This window comes from Tauraco erythrolophus, chromosome 10 (genome assembly GCF_009769465.1).
Source record: "Tauraco erythrolophus isolate bTauEry1 chromosome 10, bTauEry1.pri, whole genome shotgun sequence".
Lineage (NCBI taxonomy): Eukaryota > Metazoa > Chordata > Aves > Musophagiformes > Musophagidae > Tauraco > Tauraco erythrolophus.
Window position 1 is genome coordinate 35,146,404 of NC_141474.1, and position 23,436 is coordinate 35,169,839.

At 45.6% G+C, this 23,436-nt stretch overlaps 1 protein-coding gene across 2 annotated transcripts in view; it reads right to left on the reverse strand.

Moving 5' to 3' along the window:
- Window positions 1–11,865: 11,865 nt before the first annotated feature.
- Window positions 11,866–23,436, reverse strand: part of NEGR1 (neuronal growth regulator 1) — a 288,803-nt gene continuing 277,232 nt past the window's right edge. For both annotated transcript variants that reach the window (XM_086617140.1, XM_086617139.1), the window contains one exon: window positions 11,866–11,990. In XM_086617140.1, coding sequence (XP_086473266.1) covers window positions 11,866–11,990 — 125 coding nt within the window. The remainder of the gene's footprint in view (window positions 11,991–23,436) is intronic.

The following is a 23,436-nucleotide window of genomic DNA, read 5'->3' on the forward strand; positions in this document are numbered from 1 at the left end:
GTCCAGTTTTGTGCCTGCAATTTTATACGAACTCATAATGCCGGTGCATCTTTATGGCCACATTTTATGCACTTAGATGATCACCTACCCAGCTCTTACTGCCAATCAGTTCGATTTCCACGGGTCTGATATCATGAACCATTATTCACAAGGTGTAATAGCACGTACCAGGAGCCTCGCCGAGTTAACTGGACTTTCTGTGCAAGTATAACCGGGCAAGGACAAGGATGTCACCACTGATCCCCAAGCCTGCATCTGTGCTGTGTAATTATTTGTGACAACAAGGTATTATTTTCAGCCACGAGGGCTCAAACTCACTAAAGCCATTTTAAATCCCTGGGAAACGCGTGCACGCACGCGCTCGGGGGATGGATGTGGCTGCTGAAGTGTTTGTGTCCCGCACATTTGGCGATGAAGTCTGGAGAAATGTTTTGTGTGTCACTGGGGGCTCTATTTCAGCCCCAACTCGAAAAAGGACACACCGTAGAAATTTGTGCTCTGTCAGGTCTGGATCCGTAGCACTAAAGCTCAGGTCAGGCTGGATAACAGGGCTCAGATGGCTCCAAAGCGTTCCTGTCCAGTATGGAAGTGCTCATCTGGGATGGCCGGACGCAGCGATGCGCCCCGAGCAACCTCTTCTGCAGCTGCAGCTTTGCAGCCTCTGAGTCTTATGGTTTCTGAGAAGCCCTTCAAAAGTAAACTCCAGACCCTCCAGACTAAATCACTGATTCCGAGGTTGCATGAGCTGCCACCCCGGATAATCCGGCAGGAGCAGCGAAGCCCCCTGGAGCGCTCCACCGCTCACCCCCTCTCAGAGCATCCCATGCCCCTTGATGCTTGGCTTTGCTCCCTTCGCTGCATCGTGCTCTAAACAGAACCCTGAGATCTGGCATCACATTATTCTCTTTTTAGGTCTATTTAAGCCGAATAGTGCTCTGGTTTCTCACGGGGCACGTGGATGTGCAGCGAGAAATCTGCCGCGTCATGATCTCGGCTTCTGGCTGGCTCTGCTGAGCCGTGCTTGGAGATCGCAGGGAGGGTGGGGGGCTCAGAGGGGTGCTCTAGCCTGGTTGGTACAAGGGAGAGAAGAGGCCAGATGTGACCTTAAATGGTAGCGTTAGATATTTAAAATCTTCTTGCAGCTGGACTAGATGATCATGGTAGGTCCCTTCCAACTGAAACAGTCTTGTCCTATCCCATCCCATCCCATCCCATCCCATCCTACCCCATCTCATCCTATCCTATCCCATCCCATCCCATCCCATCCCATCCCATCCTATCCTATCCTATCCTATCCTATCCTATCCTATCCTATCCTATCCTATCCTATCCTATCCTATCCCATCCCATCCCATCCCATCCCATCCCCATCCCCATCCTATCCCATCCCATCTCATCCCATCCCATCGCATCCCATCCCATCCCATCGCATCGCATCCCATCCCATCCCATCCCATCCCATCCCATCCCATCCTACCCCATCTCATCCTATCCTATCCCATCCCATCCCATCCCATCCCATCCCATCCTATCCTATCCTATCCTATCCTATCCTATCCTATCCTATCCTATCCTATCCTATCCTATCCTATCCCATCCCATCCCATCCCATCCCCATCCCCATCCTATCCCATCCCATCCCATCCCATCCCATCCCATCCCATCCCATCCCATCCCATCCCATCCCATCCTATCCTTTTTGTCTGCTTTTTTCTTTTTTTTTATGAGGGGATGTCCATGCCGTAGAACTAATCCGGTGTTCTCCAGAGGCTGTGGTGGGTGGGGAAAGGAGAGTCCTAAAGACTAAACTGAGTGCGTTAGGTGTGTGCAGCAGGATATTCCTGCACAGACAGGCTGGAGGTGGGATGATGGTGAACTTTCACTTTTAAAGCGTGGAAAAAGGGACCGTATCACGAAACTTGAGCTGAATTCTGTTCTTGGTCTTATGTCAACTTTGCTAAAACAATCTTGGCTGGGGATTTGTCCCTGTGGGAAGATACACAGATCGGCAAGTGAAGGCAGGTGAATAAGAAACGATTCAAGGTCTGAAGAAGTTAAAAAAGTGAAGACTGCCAAGGTCTGATGATGGAAGTTCATTAGCTCCCGGCTGAATAAGTAACTATGATTCTTTTTTAATGTAAGAGCTCTGCCAGCTTGCAAAGGAGCAGATGTGCACACAAGATGGATAGTTTCAAATAGTCAAAATACTGTTTTTCAGGGGTTTTTTACTTCTGTGATTATCTTTTTTCATCTAAAATAAATCCAGATTGTGCATAGTCTGGAAAACAAAATAACAATATTTGGAGAGGTGGAGTGTTTATTTAACAGGTGGCTTATTTAGCAAACTGTTCACTCTTGTAAAAATAATATTCCTGTAGTATTCTGCAGCAGTGATTCAGAACATATGAGAGCGGGAAGGCAGTTTTGGGGGTTATTACTTTGTGCGGGCTTGGGTGAGGTTGGTTTAATTAAGAACATCTGCGGGAGTGCTTTGCTAAGTGCATTTGCATATATTATTGGCTTAGAGTTGGGTGCTGCGTCTCGGCGAGCTGTCACCCCCTCCTCTTTGAGAAGGTTGGCGACAAGACAAGATGAGCTTGCAGGGACACCGTGCTGCTGCAGAGCCCGCTGCTGGCAGAGGGTCTGAGGGACACACAAATTCATCCTCAGATGTATTTCCAGCCTCCTCCACCTCCAGTGGCACGGGATACCCATCCTTAAGCATGGATTTGACACTTGGATGTTATTTCCTATTCAGGCTGTTATTCTTACACAGGTTGCTCCCTGTAGCAGAAGCACCTCTGCTATGGAGACAGGCTGAGAGAGTTGGGGCTGTTCAGCCTGGAGGAGAGAAGACTCCAGGAAGACCTTCTAGTACCTAAAGGGGCTACAAGAAAGCTGGAGAGGGGCTTTGGACAAAGGTGTGTAGTGACAGGACATGGGGCAATGGCTTTAAACTGAAAGAGGGGAGATTTCGATGGGATCTAAGCGAGAAATTCTTCCCTCTGAGGGTGATGAGGCACTGGACCAGGTTGCCCAGAGAAGCTGTGGCTGCCCCATCCCTGGAAGTGTTCAAGGCCAGGTTGGATGGGGCTTTGGGCAACCTGGTGTAGTGGAGGGTGTCCCTGCCCATGGCAGGAGGGTTGGAACTGGATGATCTTTGAGGTCCCTTCCAACCCAAACCCTTCTGTGATTCTCTGATTCTATGAATAGTAGAGGGATGATGACACGCGGGTTTGGCTCACTACCCCCACGAGCCTTGGCTTTCACTTTCAGATGGTGTCTCTCTCCATTTAACAAATACAATCGGCTCTGTGAGGTTTTCCCTGTACTTGTTCTATTCTTACTAGCCCTCCCAAAGGCCCTGATGCTGTATCGAGTAGCCGGCCCGGTGCTGAACGGTGCTGGCACTGAGAACTGTGGGGTGTGTTTCAGTTTTGGCTTTCCTGCCTCAGCCTGTGGAAGGTGGGAAGGTGGGAAGGGATTTCTTTCCAAAATATTTTACATTTATCAGAACATTAAAGCACTTTTCACAGCTGTGAGGTTTTGCTGATAGCATGAGCATTAAATATCGGTCAAGTGCCTTTAATGACAGAAGTCACGAACACAATAATTGAAAGTGATTATGAAATTAATAGCCCCTGACAACTAACTCTTGTGATTAATTTTAAGACTCCATCCCAATATTTATCATTACTATTTGCCATTTACAGAAATAGGGTCCTGATTTTTGAGTGAGATAGGAACTAGAGACCGAGGAAACATTGGAGTTGGGGGGGAGGTTGGTTTGATTTTGGCCGGAATCGGCCAAATCCCTGGCTGTCAGCACTCGTGAAGGAGCTCCATGCTGAAGTGGCTAGTCTTAGATGAAGAGCCTCACAGTAATAACTGCACATTTCACCATATGGTAAAATAATTACTTTTCACAAGCATCAACTTGAGGAGGAGGCAAAAAAAAAAAAAAAAGTATTTCAAGATAACAGTTTGTCAGAAAAATGAACACATTCGAACCTTGCAAAGCAGATCCTGTGCTCTCCATAGGGCTCTCAGCCGAGGACCAAGCCACGCCAGCCACGTGCAAGACCTACAGGAAAACCCTGTCCCCTTCCATCCTACAGCAGGAAAACCAGAACCAGCCCTGCCATGGGGGAACTGGTTTCAATCTCTTGGTTTTGGAGCCAGCTGAGCCTAATACCTCATCACTGGCATGGCTTTGCACACCAAGGACCAGAAGACACTCCTCCTCCTCCTCCTCACCCAGACACCTGCACATGTTTAAACCCATTTCAGAAATATTTCAGTCAAAATTTCTCTCCTCCCTTCTGTTCATTAACCTTTGCTGGAGTGCTAGTTCTGTATTCAAACATAAGGTCAAAGCCCTCAGCTGAATTTTTTTTTGGAAGAACTGTCTTATCTAAAATCTTCTGGGGAGAAATGCCACGGCAGAAGCACCCATCAGTGCCTCTTGACCGGCGCTGCCGCCGTCGCGCTTCCCGAGGAGCCGGTGCTCCAACTGACACGGGAGCGGCTGTGCTGGGCAGATGCGTTACTCAGGGTGATTAACTCCGGGAAATTAATTTCTTAAATGTACTCTCTTACTTCGTGGCCTTTTCCAAAGAGGTGCTTAAGCACTGAAACAAAGACCGAGACACTTGTCGGAACTCCCAGGACAAAAATGAATATTCTGTAAAGTCTCCGGTACCTTTTCCAGTACATGTTTCATCAGCGGGGGAGGCAAACTGCTGCTCAGCCATCTCTGCCCCGGGTCTGTAGGAAGCTGTACTGGTGCAGAGGGGCCCCAACGGCTCCAGGGGGAAAGTTTGGAGGAGTCAGAAAAACACCATGGAGCTTTTGGGTTTGTTTGAGCTAAAATCAGAGCGCAGTTAGAGAAGATAATGGGAGCTCGGACCTCAGCGCACAAAGTGTAACACCCCAACTTTGTCGTCTTAGCTGACTGTTTGCCTGATGCTTTTTTTTTTAAGGTCCATCTTACTGGTTTGGAGCTTGGGTGGGAGCATCTCCTCCCTCTCAGCACGGCTGCTGCGGGCTGTAGGAGCGTGGATTGGCAGCCTTGCAATTAAATTAATACAAGAAAAAAAACCCAACCCTGATGAGACTAGAAAATGCACAAGGAGCAGAGCAGGACGCTACTCGTACGCTTTTCCAGGGATACCTGGAGAAGGGTGGATGGAATTAGCATTTTCCCAAATCAGGCTTTTTGCCCACCAAGGGCCAAAGCACGAGGCTGCGCCTGCAGTGGGTTCAAAAGATTGATGTGAACATCCCAGAACTAAACTCCCAAAGACTGTGTCAAGCTTCTTGCTTAATTTACCTCCCAACTGCCTCTGACTCCACACGGACGCCTCGCTGCTTGTTTTCCAGCTCCCTGGGAGCAGCACGGGAGCCCTTGGCTCGACACCTGAGGCTCCGGGAGCAGCTTTTGGGAACGTGTCCCCTCCCATCGCTCCGTGTGTCTCTCTGCTACTGATAGACACGTAGGTGGGAAGGATACGTGCACCTGGATTGCTAAAAGCCATTTGGAAATGACTCATAGGGACTTACGAGCCTTAATTTTTGCCAAACAAATGTTAAATCCTCTTTATACAGAAAATAGAGGCAAACGAGATCCGTTGCTCCCCTGGCCTAAGCTCCCAGGCTCTCTATTTTTAAAAGCTTGGGGGAAGTGAATTTGCAGTAGCTCACTCCAAAGTTAACTTTTTTTTTTTCCCCCCTTATCGTAATAAATGTAAGAAGGTCAAGGTTAATGAAGAAAATGGTGAATTCGAAGTTCCGTGGAAGAACGACCCGGAGCTTTTAGCAATCCACTTAAATGAGAGAGGAAAACCAGTTCCCTTAACATTTTAAAGCTTTTGTAGCCTAATGAACCGTGCTACCTCCTGCAGCTCCTACAGAGCTGAAATTCCTGCCAGAAACTGTCTCATTAGCGCCAAGTGGGCGCAGCCGCCCGGCGCACCGCGGCTCCCCGCCACGCGCCGCATCGCCCGCGCCCGCCGGAGCGGCGCTACCTGGAGCGACACGTCCAAAATGTTAAGCACATCGAAACGGCTGCACCTCCCCGCCTAAATAACCGCCCTGCAGAAGAGGGAAGGCTATTTTCATCCCAGAAAAAATAAAATACAATAAAATAGTGCAGGAGGAGGGAAGGAATGGCCCTGCCATCTCACCGGTGGGCACCTCCCAGCAAACAAGGCTGCTGCTGCTGCTCGGTCACAACTCTGAGGTTTATTCTCACTTAATGGTTCACGTTTACGTCGCTGTCGCTGAGGTTAATGGGAGTTATGTGCTCCTGACTGTAATGGGTTGGATAAGTGGAGGAGCTGATGTTTTTGCACATAAATCGCGTCGCGTAATGTGCGAATTGTGTTTCGGTTTTGGCTGAAAAACAATAAAGAGAAGGATGGATGTGCATTAGGAGAGAACAGATTTCGCCCTCTAGATACCAAATATAATATATATCATCATTACAGGCATTTTTTTTTTTTTTAATCTGGCAGCATAAAAAGAAGGGCAGTGGAGGAATAATGAGCACTTTCATATTTGGCAGATAAAAGGGGAAACTGCGGCGGCTGTCGTGGCCGGAGCGGCACTGTGCCGTCTCCTCCTCCCCCGTCGTTAAATTCCAGCTGGGTGCACGACTGCCCTTGATCCTGCTCATGGGGGCAGGGCTGACCTGCTGCCCACCGGCCCCGGGGGCTGCAGGGATAATGACTTTCATCTGTGCTGTTTCTCATGGCTGGGTTCAAAGATCGTTGCGTGGGAGAACCAGCTCCTCTGCTCTGCCCGGGTCCCTGCGGAGCCGGCACGGAGGAGAAGGTCCCTCCAGCATTGCTCCAGGATGGTGCTGGTGTAAATTAAAGCTAACCCCCAGGGATAACTCTGGCAGCAGGGAGTTACGGAGACATGAGTGTGCGGGCGATGCCGAGCGGCTGGTGACCATCACAGACCTTCCCGCGCAGAGACCCGACGGCCTCGTTGCAGAAATGTTGGAGACAAGAAGGATGGAGCCAGAGCAGGGCGGGAGTTGGCCCCAAACCTGGTCCCGTGGCACAGATTTACACCCGACCAAGCGACGGGAAAGCCTAACACGTCTTAAAAGATGAACGACTGAAAGCTGAGTTTATGGGAGGTGGCAAATATGCTGATTTCTACATTTTTTAACACGGGTGTTTTCTAATACAAAGGAACCTTGGAGTTCCTCAGGAATTAGGCAGACAGTGGGCAGAAAGCGATCGGAACGAAGCGGTATGTGCTCAGCACAGAAGGTGCCCCAGTGCAAACCTCCCCACCCTTGCTGATACAAGATTTTTTGAGCAGGATTTGTTGAGAATCGCTTCCAAATTATCCCAAGACCCTTGTGCCGTTGCCTCGATCTGCCTGTTTGCAGTTACGTTACAGATTTTTCTGATGGCAGAACAAATTCCTTCCCTTCACAGAATCCCAGAATGTCAGGGATTGGAAGGGACCTCAAAGGATCATCTAGTCCAATCCTCCTGCTGGAAAAGGACCACCTAGATCAGATCCCCTGCCCTCAGTGCTCAGCAGAGGAACCTTAAACAGGACCCAAAACTGGAGCCATCGCCGCGTGCGCGATCGCGGTGCGTAAGGTGGGTCAATATGATGTCAATACTGATTTATCTACTGTCGATATTAAGGCTGAACGGAGAAATTTTAATTCCTGGTTGTAAAGATTCTTTTTTTTTTCCCCCACTATTTTCTTGTTTTAAAGAATCTCACGTGGCAGGCTGTAGTGTGGCCGGAGGGGTGCGGGTGCGTGGCCCCCCTCGCGGCGGTGCGGTGGGGGGAGGAGGCACCCGGGCACTCGCTCTGCCCTGCCCCTGACGTGCTGCCACTGCTGAAGTGTCAGGCTAAAATTTATCCTTTTCCTAAACATTCCTCACATATGCCAGTTTACACAAGAATTTTAAAATTATTTAAGAAAATGAAAGTTTTTCCTTGCCTTTTTCTTTTCTTTTTTTTTTTTTTTTCCTTTTTTTCTCCAAAGAAACAAACCCTTCCATGGCAGGCTATGAAAGATGGATTATTTACCTCCAGACTGGGCACAAGTCCGATCCAGTCTTAGAAGTAAATGCATATTTAGTCTTTAAGGCATGTTGTTTACCCACGTAAATACATATTTTGGTATACACATTCTTTATGACACAGTTCTGTGGACTAAGTGGAGATTTTGGTAGGCGTTAACATTTACCCCTGTTCATCTAGAACGCCAGCTCTGAAAATGTGCAAAAAAGCAGCTTTTACTGGTGATGGTTTTTAACACTCCTGTGTCTGAAAAACAGCAGTTTCTAAAAAAAAAATATATATATTGAAAAGTTTAAAAAAAGCTGTCTAGCTATGAAGGGTACGTTTCCTGCCAAGTTACAAACCCTTGAGAAACTGCATTTGTTCAAGAAGTTGTGAGACATTTTTTAATTCAGTATTAGTATGACGTCACGATCAGCAGCTGCGTCATTAGAGCATCGCTGCTTCTGCCTACATCACCGACGCAACGGTGATTGCAGACCCGAGTTATTGCACAAGTGGGAACTTACGGTGTTACAGACTCTGGGGTTTCCAGTGTGGACCACAACCTGGGTATGAATATTCAGTTATACTGCTTGGAGCTAAGCCATTTATTTTTCACGTCTGAAAGGTGGGAATAAATATACTACTGGAATAAATATACTACTGTTTGCCCGACAGATACGAACACAACGGGTTAGGCCTTTGGAGAAGCGTAGAACCCACCTTCAAACAGTTGCCTAAAGCAAGGTGCACCCCAAGAATTAGAGGGTGGGTGGCTTTTGCAAAACGCCGCGTTCAATTTGCAGCAGTCTGCACCGCCCGTTTCGGAAGCCCGTCCCGCTAAGTCCCAGTCTGTACAATTACCAGTTACCGCACGGAACAGATTCACCAAGTTTCTTTATTTGATCGACGCCGCCTACAGCTCCAATCCTGCAAAAACGAGGGTGGTCTGCCCACGGACGGACTGCGCCTGTGGAATCGAGGGGTGCACAGGGTCAAGCACGGCTGCATCTCTTTGTAGGACTGGAGGGCTGGGGCGGGGGGGAGAGCCCCAGCGCAGCCTTCGGGACACTAACCCGGCGGACACCGAGGGCACGCGGCACGTCCCGTGCCACGCGTCGCACACACGCACACACACACATCCACTGCCGAACACGCAGCGCCGACTGATGGTTAAATACCTATTTTCGTCTAAGGAAACGCCATTGGCACCTAGAAATGTCGGGGGTTTGTTGTTATTTTTTTCTTTTTTGATGTGACAATAATAACGTCCCCTCAAATTTAAGTGAAAATTCAGAGATGGGACTGACTATCTGGTCCGTGTTATCCAGTGGCTCTACCTGGTACGAATGCAAACAGTCAATACTTAATTATTATTTTTTTTTTCCTTACTTAATAACACTGCTGTTCATTCTATTCTGTTGCTGGAAATATTCACATACCAGGAATCACTGCAATGAAACATATCATCGAAAAACAGAGTTGGATCCAGCTGCAGCATAGAAACATCTCTCGATTTCATGTGAGATGAGGCGTATGAGTTGGGCTACACGTATCCTTTTTTCTTTCTGCGTAAAACTGTACTGACATGACACTTTCTGCAGCACCACTGTTTCTAGCGAATGGACACTCTAAAATATAGCACTTTAAAGCTGCAATACAAGAGAGATCAGAGGATCAGGACTGTGTAGAGCATAATTTGAATGGGGTTTATACTATTTCCTTAAGGAATGAATTTTGTCATGTTATTCAAGGTTTTAAAAAATGCCACATTTCTCAAAATAGTAACTGCTTAGCACACGGCTGTAAATAATAAGATAGAAATAGTACGATCTGTCACCGAACATACGCAGAGTGACCCAGGACGTTTTATTGTCATGTTCTGGAGTCAACAAATTTCTGCTCATACCCTTTGTCAGGAGCTACAACAGATCCACTGCGTGTTCTGTCTACACGTTAGCACGGGATGGGCTCTACTGCGACCAGCGAGACCCGGAGCCTGCCTTTCCAAAACCAGGGCTATCCGTATCCGTGAACTCAATTTGGAACTGCTGAGCGTGCACAGTGCCCGTCTGGAATGGCTCACTGCAAAACCTCTTGTTGGGAGGAAAAACTGCTGTAGTATAATTGTGTTGCCTGCTAGAGTTCACATACGAAACAGGGGAATAATAACGCTGATATTGGCTTTATTCTTCCTGTCACTATGTTTTGTAAGCAAGTCAAGATCTATAGGGGTCACCAGGGGATCGTGTATTCAAGGGCTGTTGGCCATAGTGGTGTCCCAGCAATTTGCACAGATGGCATTTGTAACTTCTGCTGTAAACTGTGAGCAACGTTTTGCGTTAATGCTGACCAGGGCTGTGTTAAAAAAAAAACCAAACAAAAAAATGTTAGTAGCGTTATACGCTATTTTGAAACTTGATCCCTCGCTGAGTGAAGTGAGACTGTTATCTCGGTAGACTGCGGTACTGGGAATTGTGTGTGAGGACTTAACTGCTGTGGTAAGAGATTTGTATGGTGGTAGTACATGGGTAATGAAGTCCTGTCTGTAAAGATCATGGACGGCAACATGCGCTTCAGTGCAGTTATTGGAGCAGCCTCAGTTTAATATATATATGTATTTTATATATATATATGTATATATATAAAATTCTGCTTGATACTTCGTGTATTTTCAGATATCTAATGTTTAAAAGCATCCTTTATCATTGCTAAATTAGCCAAACCAGTACAAAATTAAGTGCAAGAAAAAATACCAATTCACATCGTTTTCGCCAGTAATACAAAAGGGACTGCTCAGCCTCTGGCATTTACAGCCATTCGGGAATTTTGATTTAGAATGACTAAGGGAAACGTTCCTACATCCCAAACACGTCTCAAAGCAATTTGTGTTCTGTTTTGTAATGGGAAAACTAGTTTTTACGGAGATCGCCTACTAGTCAGTGGTGGTAGATGGAGAACATAAAAAGGAGTTGGCGCTGACCTTGACTGATTGCCTAAAAATGTTAAGTCTGAAGCAGCTCGATGACCCCCTGGAGATGGGAGAGGAGTTTTTCCTTTCAGCCAATAGCACCTTTGTCCTTGACTAGAGGCAAAAGCTCAAAAGGATGCTGTATCATTTCCCAAAACACATTCCAGATTTGTTAGAGAGGGAGAGGAAAGTAGTGTTTTGTGAAGGCACACCCATGCTGAATTTGCAGGAAAAAGGAAAAAAAAAAAACAAAACCCAGAAAGCAGTACTGCACAATGCAGTTATAATACAAGGCTCATTCTTGAAACCTGAATATCATGCTAGAAGAAAATCTAGATATGTGTAATATCTTGAAGAAATATTTTGAAGGCAATATTATTTGATTTTTTTTTTTATCAAAAAAGAAAAAATGTTTCTGTGTAAATGTGGATAGAATGCTATTTAAGAAGGGAACTGAAGATTTGTATTGCAGCCTTAAAGAAGCACGTTTTTACTGCAATATATTTTTTTTTTGTAAACTATGGTCTGCAACTCAGCAGACCATGACTGAATGCATTTGAAAACTTGAAGATTACAAACATGAAATCACAATTAATATCCTCTAAAAGTAATTTCAGAGCTTTCACGTCTTAAAAAAGGACAATGTGTACTGCTTCACAAGGTAATGCAGCTAATCAAAAAAAGGAGTAGAATTAAAGTATTTACATAATGAGCAATTCTACAGAAGGCGATCATCCCCATGTAAGCACTGCTGATTATATCCCACGCTGCTTTTAACAAACTCTACCAGATTGGATCCAGTCATCAGCACTTTCAGAGAATCCTTAAAAGCCTTTTATGGGTCTTTACACTTAGTGCAGAATGATGTTCTTCAGGTAGAATACGCTGGTGAGGGAGGACAGTGTCAACACAAGGTACCAGCAGGAGAAGAGGACTTCGGCATCACCGGTGATCCCGTACTGGGCTGTACTGGGAGCTGCAAAGAGAAGAAAAAGGGGTTAAGTGAAAATTTCCACTCTAAGACCCCCAAACTCTTCGTTTTCATTAATTCTTCTGAGACAGCTATTGGGGCAGCAAAAGCATTCTTCTGGAAAATGCTGCAGCAGTAGCCAAGCCCTCCTGCTACACCGCTCGGGGGATTTCACTTTTTGTTTTAAAGAGGATAAACCATTATTAAGATGAACGTTTAAAAATGTGAGTACTTAACATCAGATGAGCGCTTCATGTTTAAACATCTGAATAATTTATCTGTTTTTAAGCTACTGAGCATTAAGATCTCCACTGAAATCAATGAGAGGTGAATAGATTTAGATCTGTTGGAAAACAACTCATTTTCTGTCTGATGGTGGAAGCCAAAGTTTGACAATTTCGCTTAGACAACGAGATTCACATTTAGTTTCCATCCTTTTGAAGAAATTATATTTACTTGCTTTAATACAAAGCCTTTCGCAAATTTCTAAGTAAATATTACAGGAAATGCATGCAGAAAAGAGTTAAAATGTAAGAAAAATGTCAAGAAACAAGTGAGGAGATGATCACCCGTGGCAGCCGTGAGCGGGTTGTCCTGACTGTCGCGCCGGGAACGCGCCGGGGCAGGGACCACTGACTTTGGGTTTGTAAAGGCAGCGGCAGGAGGAAGGAAAGGACCAGTTACCTCCCCCCGCCCCGAGCCCAGGCTAGCAGGGTGATGCTACTGGGATGTCTGGCTGCTAAAAATACACTGCAGGCTCGCTTTGGCCAGCAGATTTCTGTACAAAATTGCTCTCGAATCAAATGTTTTCCTTTTATATGACGCATGAAACCCTGACTTCTTATAGTCACACGCAGCATCCTGTATTGATATCAAAGGTTTTGCTTTCCAGACTATATGAATATCCTATAGATTATTCTAAAACATAATATCTGTGTAAGACTCGTATGGAGTGCCATTCCTGCAAGCAGGCATTGCCTATGTCAATGGCACTTCATTTAGATACAAGTTGCAGAATTTGCTTTTTTTGACTGAACTGACCCAATGTCTGCCAGAAACATGGACGGAGATGCTGAGCAAGACTGAGCCAGCTTGGTGGCCACGTCCTGGTGCTCAAGGCCTTTTTGCTTGCAGAGGACAGAGTTGTTGGAAAAGGCAGGAGGGGAACAGACATTTCCAAACTCGTTCCTGATGAGCCAGCTTGAATGAGCTGGGGATGCTCAACCCAAAGTCTGTCCTGCAAAGGGAAGAAGCCACTAATGTGGCTGCTTTGAAAAACGAGGAATGGGAGAGGTCACTTTGGAGCCGAGGGCTGGATGCTACGTGGAGGATCCTGCCTCTTCTGCAGGATCTCTCCTTTCACTCTTCCCAAGGTGTCCTCAAGGCACAGGGCTATCTGCACCGAGAACACCAAGAGATGGTCTGAAGAGGAGACTTCAGCCAACAGCTCTACTCTGCAGGTACATGGGAAAGGGCTACACAGAACAGGGACCAACGGTGCAGAAGACAGTTTTCCTGGAGCCAAGCCAAAGCTTGTCCCACTGCCTTGCCCAGGAGTGAGCCACCTCTGATAGCACCACCACTCCTTGCCAGCGCCGAGCCCACCTGTGTCAGGGAGACCCCAGGGATTGGCGCACGCAGGGCTTCGGAGTAAGCAAACATCACCAAATCCTCAGGTGCTTCCCTTTTGGGCAGAGAAGAGGAGAAATAAAGCATCCCTGATGGCAGACAGGGGCCGTGCTGCCAGGGTGCCCAGGAGGGTCGCGCGGTGTGGTCAGGATGAAGCCCAGGCAGGAGAGCAGGAGCTCGCCCGGTGGGGCTGGTACCCTGCGTCAACCCCCGCCCTCCAAGATGAACAACGATAATGAAGCAACAGAGGGGATTTTGCTGAAATCACAGCCCGTCTGGAGGAGCAAGACAGACCACAGCAATCACCCAAGAAAACAAAGTACACCAGTGGTTTTCACCAAACGTTATTTGCTTCTGCTGGACACAGTCTCCTGAATTTCAAGTATTGCTCGGTCCGAACACTGAAACGTAAAAGTCCCTTTGCCTTCCCTGCAGTCCCTTTGCTTGCGACGTGCTACGAGGTCCATTTTCAACGTGCAACATTTTATTAGGCGCAGAGTATGTGATAAACCCCAAAATCATTAATTTCCCCCCCCCAAGCAGAAAGGTTCAGGTAATTAAAAACAATTACAAGACAAAGCTTAGATGAGTGACTCACAGCCACGACTGACTGCAGGACAGGGCGCGCTCTTCTCATTAAAAAGGAACTTTCTGTGATAAGTCAGTATGACAAATCAACATTTAATTTATCACAAAAAGGAGGCTACCAAGCTGAAGCATAGCCTAGGTGGGGTTTCATTTTATCATATTGAAAGAGTTTCCCCAACGTAAAGATAATTTGAACTACGCTGGCTATAAAAGCGAGTGGAAAATTATGTAAATCTGATTTCCTGCACACGAACCAGTACTATCTTTCTAAAGCTTATTAAATCATATCTGGATTGTTTCAGCACAAAGGTACGAGGTGAATTAATGGGGGAAAAATACATAGACTTGGGTAGATAATAGAAACGAGTTATGGCTCCCAAAGGTGGCGAACCAGAAGAGTGTGATGTGAAAGAAACCTGAAGGAGAAGCAAATCTGGAGAAGTTTAAGCCACTGGACTCTGCTGGGGTTGAATAACCTGCCCCGAGGGCTGAGTTCACATGGCCAGGGAGGTGTGGATGCCAAACAAGCGCAGGGGCTGGTTTTGGTGGTCCATGGCCCATATTTAGCCCTGTTCAGTCCCACCCTGTCCCACACCTCCTGCCCTGAGGAGCCAGGGTGCTGATGCTACAGCTGGGTCTAACAAATGAGATTTCAGTTCAAAAAACCATTTAATCAGCTCTCTGAGTTTCTTTAAACCTGTCTTTGGCATTACCATAGAGAAGGAAATCCAGCTGTGCTACCAAGTTCACGGGGGACTGATGCTCTGAAAGAGCTTGAGCCAAAATTTAAAATTATTTTCATGCCCCTCTACCACCTGTTCCACTTCCTCTGATCCATTCAAAGAGGGCACATGGGTGCCAGGCTGCTGCCATTAGGGTCTGCTGATTAGTACCTGCTGGGGGCAGTTTCACTTAGTGAGACCTGCAGTGGCATTTGCTATAGAAAACCAAAATAAAGGTGAAGCTCTTCACGTTTGTGTCCACGTGGCCCCAAGGGGCGCCCCTGAACAGGAAATTGCTCTCATTGTGGAAATGTCCCCAAAATCTATGGTGTGCCAACAGGCAAACTGACCAGAAATTGGCTTTAAAGGGCTTTTTTGGAAGGGTGCACTGCAGGTATGAAAATCCACGCTATTTAAATTCAAACTGGAACTGAGAGCTGGAAAACTTTTGACATCCGCCTGCACAGGACCAGCAGTTCAGCACGTGCATCGTGGTGCCCTTCTTCAACCCTCTCATTCATCTGCTGGTGGAAACAGCCCAATTGTTCTTTGCTTTGCTCCAACAGCCTCCTTTCATGATGAGCAGCCCCAGTCAGAGCACCCTTTGGGCAGGAATGGCCAGGGTGGGGAATACCAGATGGCTCAGGTGATTTAACGATTGGGAAAGTCTTGCCGGATCATTCTGCCTCTCAACTTTAACTTGACTTCTGGAAATCTCCAAGTGTTTCTCATCTCCAAAGAGAATTTATAAGCAGCTGTCCTGCTCCCACTGTCAGTGGCAAAAGGGTTGCATCAATTACCATGTCACAGTAAGTCCACTGGATGGCATAGAGCTTAAAATGTTGTGTTTGGCTCTTAAAAATGAATAAGCTTCTGCAGTCCTTTTCTTTTTCATCTCTGTATTTTGATTAACTTCAACTGTGGCTACTTGATTGCCTTCCTGGCAAAAGAAAATGTCGTTCCCAAGTATAAATAAAATTCTGTAGATCTTTTGCGGTGTTTTACAAACTTTAAGAAGTAAACAAACTTACGTTTAAAGTTTAAAGATTGCTAGTAAGGTCTGCTTAGTCATTCATCTAGAAGGAATAATTATTTTTGGTAGGTACTGGGTAGTCCTTGCTTTCATTACCATTGCCATGTAATGCTGGGCAAGGTCACTTCATACTTGGACTGGTGGGATCTTTCTGACAGTTCTCTACGCCAGGCTAAAAACCTTAGTTTGAGATTGAATGGCAAGGTCTGAATGATTGAAAATAGCGTAAAACTCACAGCCTCTTTTTTTCCCTGCTAAGATCTTAGCGTTGAAGGTCCTTGTTTTATCCAGACGCACGCACTTGCACTCGTGGTCTTAGTATTTGTGCAGCAGGACAATGGTGGGGGTATGTGTGATTAGGCACTAAATAAAAGCATGAATTATCAGACTCTGTGATTACATCTGCAGCTATCCTGGGCAGTTCCATAGCAGTTGTCACCACCATTACGACGGAGCACTCTGTTTATAACGGATTTTACAGTGTGTGGAGCTTTTGGTACACAGAGAGGGGAAGGAGAACAGCGGTGGGGTGGCAGAGAGGTATTTACTTGGCTAAAGTTTCTCATCCAGAACAATGTCTTGGTAACTATCTGAGATAGAAACTACGGTCAAATTGTTTGGCTCCCCTTGTGCTGGCCTGGCAGTGCAAATTCAGTTCAGAGCAGTGGCAGTGGTACCTTAAAAGAAAGCGAATTTCCATCTAGAAGATTAAAATGAGCTTGATGAAAAGTCTGATGTTTGAAATAGAAAACGACCTAGGATTTAGAAGATGCAATATATATTAAAATCTATCAGCTTCAGTCCTTGAAGGATAATAATTTAGTTTCATGCTAGTGGAGAAGTGCCTGGGAGGAGGGTTACTGGGTGCTGATGGCCCCACCAGCGATGTTTGAGTGTTAACCGTGTTTTAACTCCAGGCACTGGTTGCCATGCATGTATGGCTAGAGGAAACGGTCATGACATTTTTGGGAGAGGCTCCTTGGCCGTGGCGCCTGGAAGGTAATGCAGGGGCAGGGTGTCGAGCAGAGCCATGTGCACGGCTGCGTCGCCGAAGAGCTGTGAAGGGACCCGGTGGGGTTTGGTGGGACCCTGTGCGTGCCTTCTCCCAGAAGATGGTTCTTCCCATGGAGGAAGCTGTGTGCTCCGTGGGATTTGCAGTCGTCACCTGGCCGCTGAGAGTAGCCCTCGATACCGACATACAGCTGTGGGTTACAGAAGCGGATTTTGCCCGTATTGCACCGTGTCCTCATTAGTGTTCTCGGGCTCTTCTCACCTCCCGTAATCCACCAAAACTCTCGGTTGATCCGTGCGAGCCGTTGCTCTTGTTGCAGCAGGGACAGAGACACACGGAGAAAGTTTCTGCTCCTGTTCCCGCTTTGCTTTGTGACTCCCTGTGATATTGGTTACCGATAAAAGCGGGTCCATTTCTCACTTTTGACAAGACCACATCCAGCATCTTTCCTGGGAGTCAATTCCACGGTGTCACAGTCCTGCTGAAGGAGAAACCCCTGCTAAGGCCAGCACTTGCCGTGTCCTCCGCCGCTGTCGGAGCACGAGGGCTGGCCAAGGTCCCTCTGTGCATGTCCACACGCTCTTACCAAGCTCTCCTTTTTTCTATTTTAGTGATTATTCTACATAATCCCAATGTTTTATAACAGCAGTTGTGAAATTATTTAAGCACGCTCTTAGCACAGATAGGATTATATTCAGACCTCTCTCCTGGTGGTGAATAGAAAGGAACAAAGTAATATTGTATCACTATCTCTAATTAATACAAGAGATTAGGAAAAGTACTATGCTGAAACACGCGAACCAACATTTCCTAACACCAAGGACTGCATTAACCAGAAATAATTATAAGCTTTAACGCTGATGCCTTGTAGACAAAAGCACGGACCTCTTTGGGTTGTCTGAATAAGCAAGACTAATTCTGTTAAATGGTTTATGCAGAGAGATGTTAATAAGCATTTCACTTAACTATATTCAGGCTAATGATTTATTATAGGAAAGCCTTGATACATAGTTTTTTTGTGCAACCTTTAAAATATACAGAGAAGGAATAAACTAACTCAAGGTCAAAGCAGTAAGGAAAAAAAAAGATGAAAAAGACTGGGCTGTCAAAAATATTTTTTTAAAAGAAAAGATGGTAAGATAATGGGACTCCGAAGGCTCAGTTGAGTCCTACAGATAACATCTCTAAATATTGTTACATTTGAAGTTAGTTGAGGATTTATGGCTTTGGAGGAGCCGGTCGACAGTCTATAAAAGACTGAATTAGAAAGCAGTGGCTTGTGATGGGAGAGGTAATCTGCTTGGAGAGTGCTGGAACGCTCAAACGAGGGTTTTGACCAAAGGAAAGTTTGTCAAGTAGAGAAACCTGACTCCGTGCCTCGGAGGACAGGCAGGATTGTAGAAAGCTTGACCTTGGGAGAGCTAAGCCTTAAAATCTTGTGTCAAAATGAACCAGCGAAGACACGGATTTGTTTAGTCTTATGCAAATGCAATCATCCTCAAGGCGAAGTGCCCGAGACAGGAAATTTACAGTGATGGAAAATTCACCCGCAAAGTTAAATAGATAAATCTGAACGAGGAGGCCCTTTTGAAGTCTGTGCCAGATGGAGACTTTGATTAAACAGAGCTTTGACCATGATAATAACACTCGGAAAGTGCTGATAATTTAGGTAATATTGAAATGCGTTCGGATGGTGTCTGTGGGACCTGGATGTGGTGACTCGGAAGGTCCTCTCCAGTCTGATGTTCCTCTTACTGGTTTGAATCTCTGAAATTCCTTTTAATGAGAGGAAAATGTGCAGCACTGTCCGGGCCAACACCCCCAGAACACATTCGAAATGCTAAATGCTTGTATTTTAAATAAAGGCATACATTTGCAAGAGATTATTTTATCGGCGAGGTATGGCATTTATCTCAGTGAAGAAATCAGTGCAGAGGTACGCAGCCCCGGCTTTCGGGAACGTGAAACACATTTTGTGTGATGGCTCACGAAGCACTGAAAAACATTTTTACTGAGTGTGACAAACTGTTAGAAGAGGTAGCTCAACGCCACTGGACGTGTCGTCGCCTGCGCGCAGAGCTCGTTTGTCTTCCCAGTCTTTGCTCATGAAACCATAAGGACAAGGATTATGCTGGGAACAAGGGAGCAATGTGCTGGGGACACCACTTCCACATTGCATCATCTACATCAAATTTGTTAGCATAGAGAACAGCCAAATTTTGCTCTGTCAATGCCTGTGCAGCTGTTCTCTGGGGCACGTGGGTGTAATTTTGGGTAGAGTTTGGCTTTTGTATATTTTCCAGCCAGGAGCCGCTCAGCACTACTGAGACAAGTATATCTGAAAATCCTTGAGAAAGGAGACAGGAAATATTGCAAAAGTTGTCCATGAGCTAACTCTGCCTGGATGGATTTATGTAACTTCTTCAGTTTATTCTAAGACAGAGCTGTGGAGGGTATAGCCAAAACCTGAGAGGTTCTTAGAAGAGTGGCTTTGTCATTCTCCCAAACGTTGAGCGTTGGCGGAAGGATTTGGAAGATGGTTCCCCCCAGTAGACCGATGGAATTGATAACAGAGGGATATTGTCGGGTCCTATTCATCAGCATTAACACGAGGCTGCTGTGAGGTGCAGAAACTGTAAAATGAATGGCTTATGCTGATTTGTTTCTCATTTCTAATTTAAATGAATAACATAGCATTTTTTGAGTCTTAAACCAGGAATACAGAGAATACAAGATTATTGCTGTAACTGCAGAAGCAAAAGACTATTTGTTGTGCTAAAATATTAAAGCTTATATTTTAAATGCTTGAGAGAGATATGCCACCAGCAATGTTTTAAAGTGAAATATTGTCCCTGTGTGTTTGCACATATAAGATTATAAGAAGCATTTCTTGTTTCAGTCACAAAGACCCCAGTTGTGATGCACTCTGTATCTGATTCAAAACTGGTTCTTTACACTGATTCTGAGATAAAATATAAAATATGATATTTACAGGACTGAAATGAAAGTCAAGCAATCAAAACATGGCAACTAGCTTGGCCAGCCAGCATTGTAAAAATTTCCTAACTGTGGGGATCTTTGCCGGGGAATTTGGGTTCCCTGGCCATGGAAAGAGCCGTGCAAGGAGGCCTCAGAAGAGACACCTGCCCTCCCTGCCCTCGCTATGGCCGGTCAACCTTCCCGTTCCACCCGCTCACACACCGACAAAGAACTCATGCTAAATGCTGTAAACAGCGAAATTCTAATTTAAAAATGGCTAAAAATACACACAATAATGTACATTTTAAGCAAGACGATTCTTGTTTGCATATTAACTTGACAGGGCATGCCAGACACATTTTGCAGTTGTTCCAACTAGACCTACTTAGTGAACGCTTAACGGCTGCATTTCATTAAGCTTGCAGAGAAAGCAAGACCACAACTGATGGAGGTTGTTAACTATGTGCTAAAGGATTTTAAGTGTCTTAATTTCTGTTCTCCAATAACTCTCTGGAACAAAGCATTTGCAAAGTCAGCAACTTCTCAAAAGTACTTAGTGCAGGCATCTCAATATATACACGGTATGTATATGCAAGCACCTCCAACCCCTTTAGGTTGACTCATTGGCAACGTGTTATCTTGGAAACAGAATGGTTCTCTTTTCCAAGCAGAGCATCCCATGCTCAGGCTGAAGAGGACATGGCCAAAGCCGTGGCCACCAATTCGGCAGAGGTGCATTCGGAAATGCAGCCCTGGGCTGGGCAGAGCTTTGGTGGGCAGCAGCAAGGAGCAGCGGTGCTCCAGGGGCGGTGGTGGTGCCAAGGGCTTGTTGAATCAAGTTACCTTCAGATTTTTGCTGTCTCCTCTTTGCTTTTCCCCAGTTTCACTGGCTTGAGACCTGCCCAGGTCAACTGCCTCCCAGCAGCCTCTCTCCTATCAACGACCCACTTTCAAAAGCTGTGCTAACAAATGCTAAAATGACAGTTTTTTTTTTTTTTCTAAAACTCATTCCTCCTTTCTGTCAGCTTCCAAAATCTAATGTCTGATTTTCCAAATTGCCATCGACTCTCTCCCCAGAAATCAAGGTTTAAGTCTGATTGTTATTGTTCACAACAAAACATTTAATGTTAAAAAAATAAAAGCTGTTATTTTAGATAAACAAACTTCTCTAATTTTTCAAACTTATAAATGGTCAGTAAATTTCCCAGCTAATTCATACTTTGAAAAAATCACAGTAATTTGATCATATGTGAAGCTAAAGACAGATTGGGAAAATCTGGGTAACTTAATTGAGAGAGGGTAAGAAAACTTTTTAATTCTAATTAAATTGATGCTACTGTGGAAGAATATTTAAGATATCAGAAAAAAAAAATCCTTCTCAAGAAGGGAGGCACATGGAATATCTTATGCTTAGGCACAGGACCCTGATAACTCAAACCCCTTGATTTTGGACAGTTTTGCTTCATGTGCCAAAGGAATCGCTGTGGCCCTCGGGGTCAATGTGTGCTTTTCGAAGGAGCTCAGCATCCAATTACCATGATATGATAGTTGGAGACCTACAGACGCTGTTAACATTTTCTATCGAGTATAGATACATCCTCGGATTGTTAAAAGAGGTGCTCCAACCCAAACTACTACATTTGAATACATCTGAATGTAAGCACTTTATATTGCTGCTGTTTTCACAACAAAGAGGTATTGTTAAAACTTTATTACCTGGGTGTGATTTGTTTCCAAACTTGCCTTTTAAATTCCAGTGTGTGGTTGCCAATAGAAAAGTCCCCATTTAAAGGCAATTATCACACAGAGGTACCGAAGTATCCCCGGAGTTATTGCTCACTCTAATTACATGGTCTTGCTGTTGTTCTTGCTCAGTGGCGTCGGTAAGTGCGGGATTTCAGCAGGAGCCGGGCAGGCACCGCTTCTCTCGCTCCATATTTCTGTATTTAAAATGGATTCAGGTAGCAGGAAAACCCGGGGAATGGTGATTTGGAGAAACTCTTCACAATAGCAGCCCTAACACAAAAGCCTGTTTCGAGATAATCAGGGTAAATAATAGATTGCCCGCGTGGTGCTTTCTATCAAGTTATTTCTTCAAGCGAGCGTCTCCGGGTATCGTAAAATCAGGGAAACAGCGGTGCTCGGCCGGCGCGGGCTCACGCTAAGATTTCGGATAGTGCCGGCGCGCTTTTATGGCAGCTGCAAAAACAAACCCAGTCTTAAACCCTTCTGCCTTGTTGTACGGAATATCTTTAATGGAATTTCGTTTAGACACAGATAAACTCCATCGTATCAAATAAAAAAAAACATTACATAGTGCAACGGAAGAGAATCCTGCTAATATGTTAAAAGGATAAGTGAAGCAGGTACGGAGCACGGAGTGCCTTAGTGTTTAACAGGATAAACCAGTACAGCCCCAACATACCCAGGAATAGTTCATAATCCCAGCAAGTATTTATGAGGAAAATTACTGTGAGAGAACAGAATAAAATTCAGCTTTTTATATCATCCTTTATACTCAAGTTATCTCAAATTTCTTTGTGCAGCTGAGAAGTGAACCATGGTGGAGCAGATGAAGTCTCCTTTAGGAACTTCAGAACTGGGGATGTGAACCAGCCTTGGAGGTCTGAGATGACTTTTAACAGACAGAGGAGATAGATACAGCCCCAGTCCTGGGACGAACCTGTGCTTAACCAGATCACCACCTGATCCCTGCCTTTAACCAGGAAAGGAGACAGGAGAAATTGGCCAAGTGCCTCGTTTGGAGAGTAGAGCAGAGCAGGTGGCAGACCTGCTGTCAAGGCAGACCGAGCCCCAACAGAGCTGTTTGGAGCAAAGATCAATGTGCACTGAGTCACTGACAGTCCCAAACCATCTCCCCCGGGTCTTCTAGCACTGACCAGCAACACAGGAACTGTCCCAGGGCCACCTGAGCTCGGATTCTGATGCAAGAACCTCAAAGTTGGATGTGCTGTGAGGAGAAGGAGCTGCATTCCTCTCAGAGGGAGGGTTAAAACTCAAAATTAACTTAGTGACTAAGAGAAATCATTTGCTCAGAAAAAAAACCAACTCAATTCACTAAGTCCAAAAATTCTGCTCTTTAACAAAAATAGCCAACAGAACGTGTGCGAGAAGAACAAGAATTGACTCTGTGATAATTCCTCAGAGAAGCATCCGTGATTACAGCGGATCATCCATGCTGTCTTGGTATGAACGGACAAACACGTTTCTGGGGTGTGTAAATAAAAATAGACGTGCAGCCTATGAAGTGGTGGTGCTGCTCTTCTCATCATGGGAGGGCTGTGTCCAGAGTGGATGGGTCACCTCGGGAGATGCACGGATGCACCAGACACAGCCCAGAGAAGAACAAGGAGAACATCTCACCTAGGAGGAAGGCTTGGAACAGCAGGACAGTTCAAAACCCGAGGAGGAAAGGGAGTCCTGATAACAACTGTGGGATACATGTAAGGATTGCCCCTGGAGAAGTTA